The following is a 13,630-nucleotide window of genomic DNA, read 5'->3' on the forward strand; positions in this document are numbered from 1 at the left end:
AAATAGTAGCTGGTAGTCTCTTGTCATCTGATAAATTCGTGACTAAATATTTAAATACCATTCTTGTCTTTTCTGTTTTTATTTTATTTTTTTGAGATAGGGTCTATCTCTAGCTCAAACTGATCTGGAACTCAGTATTTAACCCAGGCCAGCCTAGAACCTACCTCAGCCTCCCCAGTGTCTTTGCCAATGTATGGCTTGTAATTAATGTGGATGTGGTTTCTGTGTTGGAAAAAAATACATTATTTGGAAAAATATTACTATTTTCAGATTAAAAATCCAGCTGGGCATGATGGCGTACACCTTTAGTCTCAGCATTTGGGAGGCAGAGGTAGGAGGATTGTCGTGAGTTTGAGGCCACCCTGAGACTACATAGTGAATTCCAGATCAGCCTGAGCTAGAGTGAGACCCTACCTCAGAAAACAAAACAAAACAAAAATCCTTTGCATGGAAATATCCTTAGATGAACATTCCAGTTTTACCATCTTCAGCTGGCTGAATTAGATCTGTCGACTTACTTATGTGCTAAAAAAGAAAGAAATCTGATTTGTCACAAAGCTTTGTGCTTAATAGTCATTTATTTCTAATCACGCTAACCAAGCTTATTGCTATTTAAAAATTTTTATTATTGTTGATTAATAGAAACAAAATAGATACAATGGAATATTTGTGATCTGAAAGCTGCCTAAGGCCAGTTGGGATTTGTGATGAACAGTAGCACCTCTGAGTGTAATTTCTCCTTAGAGAATTGAAGGGGGTGGGGGGAATCTCGGGCTTAGTATCTGCCATGGTTATGTGCTTGTAGACCTAGCTATGCAGGAGGTTAAGGCAGGATGATTTCTTCAGCCCCAGAATTGTGAGACTAGCCTGGGCAACACCACAAGAATCCTAATCAGAAAGGATTTTTTCATTTGGTTTTTTGAGATAGTGTCTCAATCTAGCCCAGGCTGGCCTGGAATTCACTACATATTCTCAGACTATCCTGGAACTCATCAATCCTCCTACCTCTGCTTCCTGAGTGCTGGGATTAAAGGCACATACCACCATACCTGGCCAAAAAGAATTTTAAAGAAGAAGAAACTTGGCATTGTGGTGGTACATACCTCTAATCTTAGCACTTGTGAAGTATAGGTAGGAGGATCAGGAGTTCAAGGCCATCCTCAGCTACATGAAACTTGAAACTTTTTTTTTCCCCCTGAGGTAGGGTTTTACTTTAGCCCAAGCTGACAAAACTGTGTTTTAAAAACAACAATCCAAAAGCTGACAACCAGAAAGAGCACAAGAGGACTGGGGGTTATGACTCAGTGGTAGAGTGTATTCTTAGCACATGTAAAGATCTGGGTTCAATTTCTAGCACTAAAAACAAGGCAGGCATGGTGCTGCACACCTCTAAGCCTTTAATTCCAGTGAACATATAGGAGATGAGTGTGAATTGGAGGCCACCCTGAGACTACATAATGAATTCCAAGTCAGCCTGGGCTACAGCAAGACCCTATCTTGAAAACAAAACAAACAAAAAACAGTAGCAATAGTGTAGGACCCAGGCATTAATTGACTTGAAATAATTGTATGTTTTAAGAGCTTATAACTTCCCATAAATAAAAGAGAAGGGATGAAATGGTTGATATTACAAACTTTTTTAGGAGGATAACATGAACATGAAGTTTAGCAGAAATAGTAATAGTTTAATCAAAATTGTATTTTAATAACTTTTTACCTGTTCAATAAATAGCAAGTTTAGTCTAGCATGATGGTTATATATATCTCTAGTCACAGCCCTAGAGAAGCTAAGAAGGAAGATTGTGAATTGGAGGCCAACTGGAATACATAGTGAGATCCCATTTAAAAATATAGTAAGCCAGGTGTGGTAACTCATGCTTTCAGTCTCAACAGTCAGGAGGTTGATGTAGAAGGATTGCCCTAAGTTCAAGGCCAGCCTAGGTTAGAGTGAGACCCTGCCACAAAAAAACAGGGCTGGAGAGATGGCTTAGTGGTTAAGCGCTTGCCTGCGAAGCCTAAGGACTCTGGTTCGAGGCTTGATTCTCCAGGACCCACGTTAGCCAGATGCACAAGGGGGCGCACTGGAGTTCGTTTGCAGTGGCTGGAGGCCCTGGTGCGCCCATTCTCTCTCTCTCTCTCTCTTTCTCTCTCTCTGCCTCTTTCTCTCTCTGTCTGCTGCTCTCAAATAAGTAAATAAAAATGAATGGAAAAAAAAAAAAGGGGTGGGGAGATGGCTTAGCAATTAGAGCACTACCTTGCAAAGTCTAACGACCTGGGTTTAGTTCCCCAGTACTTATGAAAGCCAGATGCACAAAATGGCACATGCATTTGGAGTTTGTCTATAGTGGCTAGAGACCCTGGCGTGCCCATACGCACTTTCTCTCCCTGGCTCTCTGTCTTTGTCTCTCTCTGCTTCCAAATAAATACAATATTTCAAAACAGAGTCCCTTGAGCACTTTCTTACTCAGGTGGCCTACTGTCCCTCTTGGTAGTGTACTATCTCTTTGCTGTTAAATATCTTTTGGCAGGAGTGGGGTTTTGAGGTAGCTTCTCCCTCCAGCCCAGGCTGACCTGAAATTCACTATATAGTCTCAGGGTGACCTTGAACTCAAAATGATCTTCCTACTCTGTCTCCCAAGTAATGGGATTAAAGGCATGTGCCATGCATTAAAAACAAAAATAACCAAGTAAATATAGTAGTAATTTTAATTTTTTTTATACTTAAATTTTCAAATTTTTATTAACATTTTCCATGGTTATAAAAAAATAATCCCATGGTAATTCCCTCCCCCCCGACACTTTCCCCTTTGAAATTCCATTCTCCATCATATTACCTCCCCATCTCAATCATTGTACTTATATATATACAATATCAACCTATTCAGTACCTTCCTCCTTTCCTTTCTCTTCCCTTTATGTCTCCTTTTTAACTTACTGGCCTCTGCTACTAAGTATTTTCCTTCTCACACAGAAGCCCAATCATCTGTAGCTAGGATCCACATATGAGAGAGAACATGTGGCGCTTGGCTTTCTGGGCCTGGGTTACCTCACTTAGTATAATCCTTTCCAGGTCCATCCATTTTTCTGCAAATTTCATAACTTCATTTTTCTTTACCGCTGAGTAGAACTCCATTGTATAAATGCACCACATCTTCATTATCCACTCATCAGTTGAGGGACATCTAGGCTGGTTCCATTTCCCAGCTATTATAAATTGAGCAGCAATAAACATGGTTGAGCACGTACTTCTAGGGAAATGAGATGAGTCCTTTGGATATATGCCTAGGAGTGCTATAGCTGGGTCATATGGTAGATCAATGTTTAGCTGTTTTAGGAACCTCCACACTGTTTTCCACAATGGCTGGACCAGATTGCATTCCCACCAGCAGTGTAGAAGGGTTTCTGTTTTTCCACATCCCCGCCAACATTTATGATCATTTGTTTTCATGATGGTGGCCAATCTGATAGGAGTGAGATGGTATCTCAATGTAGTTTTAATCTGCATTTCCCTGATGACTAGTGATGTAGAACATCTTTTTAGATGCTTATATAACTCTTTTTTTTTTTTTTTTACAGCTGGTATTTAAAAATGCTGCAGTGCTGCAAATGTAAGCAGTGGTTTCATGAAGCTTGTGTGCAATGCCTTCAAAAGCCAATGCTATTTGGAGATAGGTAAAAGAGCATTTGAAATTTGTTTTTTGGCTTTGTGTAGTTATTATGTGGTTTCAGATTTTCAGAAACAGCTTTAGCAGTATAAAGGGATCAAATTAAAGGCAAAGGATTGAATAATATATGTATATATTTTCATGTTGGTGGATGTTATTCTGGAAAACATTAATTTTTTTAGTTTATTTTTAAAAAAAAATATTTAATTGAGAGAGAGAAAGAGTGGAGACAGACAGAGAATGGGTACTCAGGGCATCCAGCCACTGCAAAAGAACTTCAGACACATGCACCCTCTTGTATATCTGGCTCACATGGGTCCTGGGGAGTTGAACCTAGCTCCTGTGGCTTGGCAGGCAAAGACATTAAAGACTTAGCCATTTTTTATTTCATTTTAAGAGAGAGGGAGAGAGAGAATTGGTGTACTAAGGCCTGAGCCACTGCACTCAGTCTCCAGATGCTTGCTCCACCTAGTGAGCTGTGTGACCTTGGCTTGCCTCATCTTTTGTGTCTGGCTTTCATGGAATCTGGAGAGCCAAACATGGGTCCTTAGGCTTCTCAGTCAAGGGCCTTAACTGCTAAGTCATCTCTCCATCCCTGGAACTTTTAAGTATTGTTGGTGACTACCTGTGCTTCTCACCTTGCCTGGTCCCCCCCCCCCCAAAAAAAAATAAAACGATTCCTTGGGTTGGAGAGATGGCTTAGCAGCTAAGGTACTTGCCTGTAAAGCCTAAGGACCCAGGTTTGATTCCCCAGAACCCATGTAAGCCAGATGTACTTGTACATAGTAGTGCATATGTCTGCAATTTGTTTTTAGTGGCTAGAGGCCCTGGCCCATTCTCTCTCTTAAGTACATGTATGTATGTACTTAAATAATACTTAATACTTAAATAATAAAGGATTTCTTGGGATGGAGAGATGGCTTAGCAGTTAAAGGTGCTTGCTTACAAAGCCTGACAGCCTAGGTTCAGTTCCCCAGTACTCACATAAAGTCAGATTTACAAAGAGGATGGAGTTAGTTTGCCAATGGCAAAAGGTCCTACCATGACCATTCTCTCTGTCTTGTCTGTCTCTCCGCTTGCAAATAAGTAAATTAAAAACAAAATCAAAAATACTTTTTTTAAAAAATGAAGCCAGGTGTGGTGGTGTACATCTTTAATCCCAGTACTCAGGAGACTGAGGTAGAAGGATTGCTGTGAGTTCAAGGTCAGCCTGGGTCTACAGAGTTGAATTCCAGGTCAGCCTGGGCTAGAGTAAGACCCTACCTCAAAAAATAAAAAAAACTATTTGCACACAGTGTGTGGGGGGGAATAAAAGTAAGATTGAGAATGAATGGGCACCCCATGGCATGAGGAATCGAATTCATGTGTAAGGCTTTGCAAGCCAAGGGCCTTAACTGCTGAGGCATCTCCACAGCCACAAAAATGCTTTTTTGGAAGAATTTTACTTATTTGTTTCCTAGAAAATAATTATTTATTTAAGAGTGAGAGAGGGGCAGATAGAAAACGGGTGTGCCAGGGCCTCCAGCCATTGCAAACAACCTCAGATGCATGTGCCACCTTGTTTATCTGGCTTATGTGGGTACTGGAGATTCACATCTGACACCTTAGGCTTTGCAGGCAAGTGCCTTAACAACTCTGCCATCTTTCCAGCCCAAGAAATATTTTTAATCAGTGTCATAATGGAGATTATATTTGAGAGCTGGATTTGGTGGCATACACCTTTAATCCTAGCACTCGGGAAGCAGAAGTAGGAGGATCACCATGAGTTCAAGGCCACCCTGAGACTACATAGTGAATTTCAGGTCAGCCTGGGCTAGAATGAAACCCTACCTCGGAAACCAAAAAACAATCAAATAAATATGTGTGTGTGTGTGTGTGTGTGTGTGTGTGTGTGTGTGTGTGTGTCTGTGTGTGTGTATACATACATACACATATATTTGCAAATCAAGCTATAAATACACACACATATATATTTATAGCTTGATTTGAAGCTCAGTCCTTACATCCACTATGGGTTCTTCATTTGCTGCTGAGTAATTCTTACTTGTCCTTGATTATTCAATATAAATCTTTTCTTTTTTAAGGTTTTATACATTTATTTGCTCTGTCTGCAGTTCTGGACCAGAATACCTCAAACGTCTACCATTGCAGTGGTAAGCATAGACATTTTTTAAAAATTATTTTTATTTATTTATTTGAGATATGAGAGATAAAGAGGCGCAGAGAGAGAGAGAGAGAGAGAAAAAACAAGAGAGAGAATGGATGCGCCAGGGCCTCCAGCTGCTGTAAATGAACTCCAGGCGCATAGCCACCTTGTGCATCTGCTTTACTTGGGTCCTGGGGAATCTAACCTTGGTCCTTTGGCTTTGTAGGTATGTACTTTAACTGCTAGGCCACTTCTCCAGCCCCACATTTTTGGTTTTTTTTTTTTTTTTTAGAAAAGTTAATTATTCCAAAACGTAAAAGCTGAAACTTGACTTGGCTTAAATACAATTTTGTTTATTATGCCTACTTGTATTTTATTTATCCTAAAGGCTTATGCTGTCACTAAAGATTATCCATTTGCATTGCTAAATAATAGGGCTATTCACCATTGAGTAGCCTAAAGGTAGCTTTCAGACACCTTTGAGCATTTATAGCCAGTTCATATTTGTGTTTGTAGTTCTTTATGCCATTAGAATAACCAAAGAAACAGATTTGAAAGTATGATTATGCTTCTGTGTAGTAATTCTTACTTGTGGGGATTGTGTAGAATTTTGAAAAGCTACTAATAAAATACTGTTTACATTTTTTTTACATATATTAAGAACAGAAAATTTAGCTCATGAATCTGATAATATGAAGTATAGTGAAATATAGTCTGCCCTATAGCTTGCTTGTAGTGAAACAAAAAATCTTTTCTTTTCTTTTTTTCTTTTTTTTTTTTTTTGGTTTTTTGAGGTAGGGTCTCACTGTAGCCCAAGCTGACCTGGAATTCACTATGTAGTCTCACGGTGGCCTTGAACTCACATCAATCTTCCTACCTCTACCTCCTGAGTTGTGGGATTAAAGGCGTGCACCACCATGCCTGGCTGCTTTTAAAAAATTTCTTTTTAAATTTTTTATTTACTTGGGGGCGGGGGGAGAGTGGACACACTAGGGCATACTGTACTCTGCAAATGAACTCCAGACGCATTGCCACCTTGTGTATCTGGCCCAGTTGGGTCTTGTGGCTTTTCAGGCAAGTACCTTGAAGTACTAAGCCATCTCTCCAGCCCAAGTGCATTAAGAAGTAATTCAGATATATTTTACTTTGAAATTCTTCAGGACGAGTAAATGTTTAGCTAATGTTTTCCAATTTCTTCATCTATAATGCTTTATTTTATTCTGAATATGACTTAGGATAGTGATCCTCTTCTACTTGCCTAAATACTCACTTTGTTTTATCATACTGCTTATATCAGGAAAGATTTCTTAACAGTAACCAAAAGCATTGTTTTCATATATGTTGATGATTTTTGGATTCCAGGGTAGATATAGCACACCTATGCCTTTACAACCTAAGTGTTATTCACAAGAAGAAATACTTTGATTCCGAACTTGAGCTTATGACATACATTAATGAAAACTGGGACAGATTGCACCCTGGAGAGGTAGGTGGTTTTAGAGTTGCTTCATGTCTTTTTTGTTTCGTTTTGTTTTTGTGAAAAACAAATAAGACAAAAAATCAGACCAATAAAAGGTAGAATTTTTATTTTTAGTTCTGAGAAACCCAGAACTAGCCCTCTTGCCTTGGGATATTTGTAAGTACAGGAAGAAAATTGTTTAATCCTTCTATTTTCTGAAGTAAGAATCATTGTAATTAAAAATAGAACAGTAGAAAAATCCTTTGTACTGGATATCTTTCTCATAGTTTCACTTTCATTTCTTCATTGTAATTCTATAAACCTAGAGATATAGCCAGTACTTTTCTCTGTTAGTACTTATTCCCTTACATATCTCTGACTTCTAGGAATGGCCGGGTCCATTTAGTATTAGAGTAATGAATTAAAGGTTTACTGTCATTCTTACATCTAAATTAAAAAAGAAAATTGTATTTATTTATTTGCAATTAAAGAGAGGGAGAGAGAGAATGATAGAATGAGAATGGGCACTGCAAATGAACTCTAGACAGATGCACCACTTTGTGCATCTGGCTTTACATGAGTACTGGGGAATTGAACCCAGGCCATCAGGCTTTGCAAGCAAGTACCTCAACTCCTGAGCCATCTTGCGTTTAATTTTGTGTCTTGTAAAGTTTATCTTATACTGGTTTCACAGATAGTTCTTTTGAAAAAAGGATACAAGGAGGGGTGTGGTGGCACATACCTGTAATCTCAGCATTTAGATGACTGAGGTAGGAGGATTACAAATTCAAGACCAGACTAGGTGCAGAGTGAGACCCTGCTACAGGAAAAAAAAAAAATGACTAATAATAATAGCAATGCATGTTGAAAAAGTTTTGAAACTATAGAGACTATAAAGTGGAAATTAGAGTATGTTTACTGGCTATTATTTTTGGTATTTTATAGACTTTTAATATATGGCCTTGTAACTACTCAGGTAAAAACTAAAACAATATTTCTATTCAAAAGGGAATTTGGTATGTACATAATAGTCAAGAATTTTCAGTAAAATTGTGCATGCTGATTAGAATTTTCATCTGTAGTATTTAGGCTTGAGGGTTTATAAAGCTCATATTAAATGGGCTGTCAAAGATACTTTTGAGCTTTTGAGATTTTATGAGGCATCATAATCATAATACACCATCCATATAATATCAAATGAATACCTCAGCATCTTAAATATTAAAATCTAGGTTGTTGAAATTCAATTGACATATGATGCTTTGAGTAGTAAATGTTGGACTAGAACAGTAATTCCTGTTTTCTACTACATGGTTTTAAAAATGAAGTTTAAGAGAAAGCAGATGACTTATCCATTGACAAATTTTTTTTGTTTTGTTTTGTTTTTCGAGGTAGGGTCTCACTCTAGCCCAGGCTGACCTGGAATTCACTATGGAGTCTCAGGGTGGCCTCGAACTCCCGGCAATCCTTCTACCTCTGCCTTCCAAGTGGTGGGATTAAAGGCATGTGCCACCATGCCCGGCCATTTGACACATTTTAAATAGACATTAAGTAATAAGAAACAAAGAGACTTTAGTAGTCAACTATGGGTTTTTAAAATTTATTTTATTTTATTTATGTAAGAGTACAAGAGGGAAAGAGGCAGACAGAGGGAGAGAATGGGCTCACCAGGGCCTCCAGCCATTGCAAACAAACTCCATATACATGCGCTACCTTGTGGATCTGGCTTATGTGGGTGCTCGAGAATCGAACCAAAGTCCTTTGCCTTTGCAGGCAAGTGCCTTAACCACTAAGCCATCTCTCTAGCACCCCCCCGCTTTTAATTTTATTTGAGAGAAAGAGAGAATATGAGAATGAGAATGAATGGGTGCTCCAGGGCCTATTTCCCTTGCAGGTGAATGCCAGACACATGCACTACTTTGTGTATCTGGCTTTATGTGGGTACTGGGAAATTAAACCTGGATCAGCAGGCTTTGCAAGCAAGCGTCTTTAGCCACTGAGCCATCTTCCCAGCCTTGTGGTTATTTTTAAAAATTTTTTTTCTTGGAGCTCTCTTCTGAGAGCTTAGATTAGACTTGGGGTCCTCTTGCCTCAGTTTTTAGAGTCCTGGCATTACATGTATGTATGGGTTCTATGGATCTGAACTTGGGCATGTTGGACCAGTACTTTTATCTACTGACCCATCTCTCCAGCTCCTTGCCAAGTTTTTTTTTTCTTTTGACTTCCTTTTTTCCCTACTGAATTGTGTTTGCAAGCAGAGAGAGAGAGGGAGGAGGGAGGAGGGAGGAAGGAAATTTGAATGGGTGTACCAGAGCTTCTTGCCATTGCAAATGAACCCCACATGCTTCTGCCACTTTGTGCATCTGGCTTTATGTGGGTACTGGGAAATCGAACCTAGGTCAATAGGTTTTGCAGGCACGTGCCTTAACTATTGAACTCTCTCTCAAACCCTACATGCCCAGCTTTTTATGTAGGCACTGGGGAAATCAGGCTTGTGTCCTCATGTTTGCACAGTGAGTACTCTTACCCTATGAGCCATTTCCTCAAACTTCAGAGTTCACTTTTAAAGGAATACTCCATTTAGCAGAGACTTTTACTCATTTCTGACTATTAAATGATAAAATACTCAAACTGCTTAAAATCATTATCTTATTAGAACTTTTTATTTTTATTTGTTTAAAAAGTTTTTTTTTGACAACTCCCATAATTGTAAACAATATCCCATGGTAATTCCCTTACTCCCCCCACTTTCCCCTTTGAAGCTTGACTCCCCATCATATCCTCTCCCCCTCTCAATCAGTCTCTCTTTTATTTTGATGTCATGATCTTTTCTTCCTATTATGATGATCTTGTATAGGTAGTGTCAGGCACTGTGAGGTCATGGATATCCAGGCCATTTTGTGTCTGGAGGAACACATTGTAAGGAGTCCTACCCTTCCTTTGGCTCTTACATTTATTCTACCACCTCTTCTGCAATGGACCCTGAGCTTTGGATGGTGTGATAGAGACATTTCAGTGCTGGAGCACTCCTCTGTCACTTCTTCTCAGCACCATGGTGCCTTCTGAATCATCCCAAGGTCACTGCCATCTGAAAAAGAGAAGCTTCTCTAACCAAAAGTGAGAGTAGCATTGATATATGAGTATGAACATTAAGAGAAGTGTTTACTGGGCAGTTTGGTGAGCTTAGTATATACGTATATGTATGTATGTGTGTGTGTGTGTGTGTATGTATGTGTATGTATATATATATACATATATACACACACACACACACACATATTTAGCCAGACACCCCTAGGGCTCATGACTACCCTATTGTATGTTTTCTGTATCAAGGATGTATTTCCTCCCATGGAGTGGGCCTCTAGTCCAATGAGAGGGCAGATGGTTTTCCCCATAACAGATGCACCACTATTGCTCCCATTGGCTCCTTTGGCCTGCCTGGCCAAATACAAGACTTGCAGAATCCACTGTTGAGTATCTGCCCTGGTGATTTCTCTCTCCCACTGAATTGCATGCAGTGTGCATGGCTTTTTTCAGCTTTCTGTCAGCTGGTCTACATAGAGGAGGTTTTCAGTTCAGTTCCAGCAGGATTTCTCAGTGGCCTTGCAGCCCAAGTATGTGGAGTCTTCAGCAATAGGGTCTTACCATCTGTTCCTGGTGGGAAACCAAGAGCCTCAGCAGTAGCCTATAATGTTTTGGGGTTATCAGGGACCTCCCTAGCCAACAACTTACTGGAAGGTATCCCATCCCTGGCACTAAAACTTTTCTAGTAATAATCTGTGGCTCCTGAGTGTTCCATTGTCCAAAAAAGGAGGTTTCCATATGGTTTATTTATATCCTCTTAGATTTTGACTAGCCCTCCCTCCACCTTTTCTTTACTCTTCCCCTGACCTCACTTAGGCCTTTTCACTCTCATTAATCTGTTCTTCTTACATATATACTATACCACCCTACTGAGTACCCCTTCTTCCCTTTCTGTTCCCTTTATAGCTCCTTTCTAGCTTACTGGCCTCTGCTACTGAGTTTGATTCATACTCACATAAAAGTCCAATCATTTGTAGCTAGGATCCACATATGATAGAGTACATGTGATGCTTGGCTTTCTGGGCCTGGGTTAACTCACTAACTATAATCCTTTCCAGATCCATCCATTTTCCTGCAAATTTCATAACTTCATTTTTCTTGACTGCTGAGTAGAACTCTGTTGTATAAATGTGCCACATCATCATTATCCACTCAGTTGAGGGACATCTAGGCTGGTTCTGTTTCCTAGCTACTGTGAATAGAGCAGCAGTAAACATGGTTGAGCAAGTATCTCTAAGGTAGTGAAGTGAGTCCTTGGGATATATGCCTAGGAGTGGTATAGCTGGTTCATATAGTAGATCTATCTATTTTTAGCTGTCTCATGAACCCCCACACTGATTTCCACAATGGCTGAACCAGATTGCATTCCCAACAACAGTGTAGAAGGGTTTCTCTTTTTCAGCAGCCTGGCCAGCATTTATGACTTTTGTTTTCATAATTATAGCCAATCTGTCAGGAGTGAGATGGAATCTCAATGGAGTTTTAATCTGCATTTCCCTGATGACTAGGATTGCAGAACTTTTTGTTAGATGTTTATATGCCATCTGTATTTCTTTTTTTGAGAACTCTCTGTTTAGTTCTATAGCCCTTTTTTTAAAAAAAATTATTTATTTATTTATTTGAGAGCAACAGACACAGAGAGAAAGACAGATAGAGGGAGAGAGAGAATGGGCGCACCAGGGCCTCCAGCCTCTGCAAACGAACTCCAGACGCGTGCGCCCCCTTGTGCATCCGGCTAACATGGGACCTGGGGAACCGAGCCTTGAACCGGGGTCCTTAGGCTTCACAGGCAAGCACTTAACCGCTAAGCCATCTCTCCAGCCCAACAGCCCTTTTTTAATTGGGTTGTTTGATTTCTTATTATTTAATTTTTTGAGTTTTTGTATATCCTAGATATTAATTCTCTGTCAGATGTATAGCTGACAAAGATTTTTTTTTCCCATTCTGTAGGTTGCCTCTTTGCTCTATTCACAGTGTCCTTTGCCATGCAAAAGCTTTGTAATATCATGAGGTCCCAGTGGTTGATCTGTGGTTTTATTGCCTGAACAATTGGGATTATATTCAGAAAGTTTTTGTCAAGGCTGATATGTTGAATGGTTTCCCCTACTTTTTCCTCGAGCAGATTCAGAGTTGCAGGCCTGATATTAAGGTCTTTGATCCATTTGGACTTAATTCTTGTATATGGAAAGAGATAAGTTCTATTTTCATTCTTCTACAGATACATATCCAGTTTTCCCAGCTCAAGAGGCTGTCTTTTCTCCAATGTGTATTTTTGATCTTTCTGTCAAGGATCAGGTAGTTGTAGCTACCCAGACTTATATCTGGGTCCTCTGTTCTGTTCCACTGACCTACATGTCTGTTTTTGTGCCAGTGCCATGCTGTTTTTGTTACTATGGCTCCGTGATATAGGTTACAATCAGGTATGGTGATACCACCAGCCTTATTTTTGTTTCTCAAAATTGTTTTAGATATGAGATTTTTTGTGCTCGAATTGTTTTTCTATTTCTGTGAAGAATGCCATTGGAATTTTGATGAGGATTGCATTAAATGTGTAGATTGTTTTTGGTTAGATTGTCATTTTCACAATCTTGATTCTTCCTATCTAAAAACAAGTGATGTCTTTCCATTTCCTAGTGTCTTCTGCAATTTCTGCCTTGAGTATTTTAAAGTATTCATTGTAGAGGTCCTTCACTTCTTTGTTAGGTTTATTCCAAAGAATTTATTGATGCAATTGTGAGTGGGAGTGATTTTCTGATTTCACCCCCATGTGTTTGTTGTTAGCATATAGGAAGGCTACTGATTTCTGTGTGTTTAGTTTGTATCCTGCTACATGGCTATAGGGGTTTATCAGCTTTGACAGTTTGCTGGTAGAGTCTTTAGGGTCCTTTAGGTATAGAATCATGTCATCTGCAAATAATCATAACTTGATCTCTTCCTTTCCAATTTGTATCCCTAGAAGACTTTTTAGAGCTCAAAGTTAAGTTTTCATTTTATTTATTTATTTATTTATTTGGGTGGTTTTTTGAGGTAGGGTCTCACTCTATCCCAAGTTGACATGGGATTCACTATGTAGTCTCAGGGTGGCCTTGAACTCATGGTGATTTTTATCTATACCTCCGGAGTGTTGGAATTAAAGGAGTGCACTACCACACCTGACCCATTTTTATTTTTATTTTTTGACAATTTTATACACTCGTATATTTTGATCACATTTGCATACCCATTATATTCTTTCTCCTTTCCCACTGCTATACTCCTTCCCAACCATAACTC

The 13,630-nt window shown here is 39.2% G+C and overlaps 1 protein-coding gene across 4 annotated transcripts in view; it reads left to right on the forward strand.

The window, feature by feature from the left end:
* Mtf2 (metal response element binding transcription factor 2) overlaps positions 1-13,630 on the forward strand; it is a 58,967-nt gene that overhangs the window by 27,530 nt on the left and 17,807 nt on the right. For all 4 annotated transcript variants that reach the window (XM_045138591.1, XM_045138592.1, XM_045138593.1 and 1 more), the window contains 3 exons: positions 3,577-3,672; positions 5,750-5,818; positions 7,174-7,297. In XM_045138591.1, coding sequence (XP_044994526.1) covers positions 3,577-3,672; positions 5,750-5,818; positions 7,174-7,297 — 289 coding nt within the window. The remainder of the gene's footprint in view (positions 1-3,576; positions 3,673-5,749; positions 5,819-7,173; positions 7,298-13,630) is intronic.

This window comes from Jaculus jaculus, chromosome 19 (assembly GCF_020740685.1).
Source record: "Jaculus jaculus isolate mJacJac1 chromosome 19, mJacJac1.mat.Y.cur, whole genome shotgun sequence".
NCBI lineage: Eukaryota > Metazoa > Chordata > Mammalia > Rodentia > Dipodidae > Jaculus > Jaculus jaculus.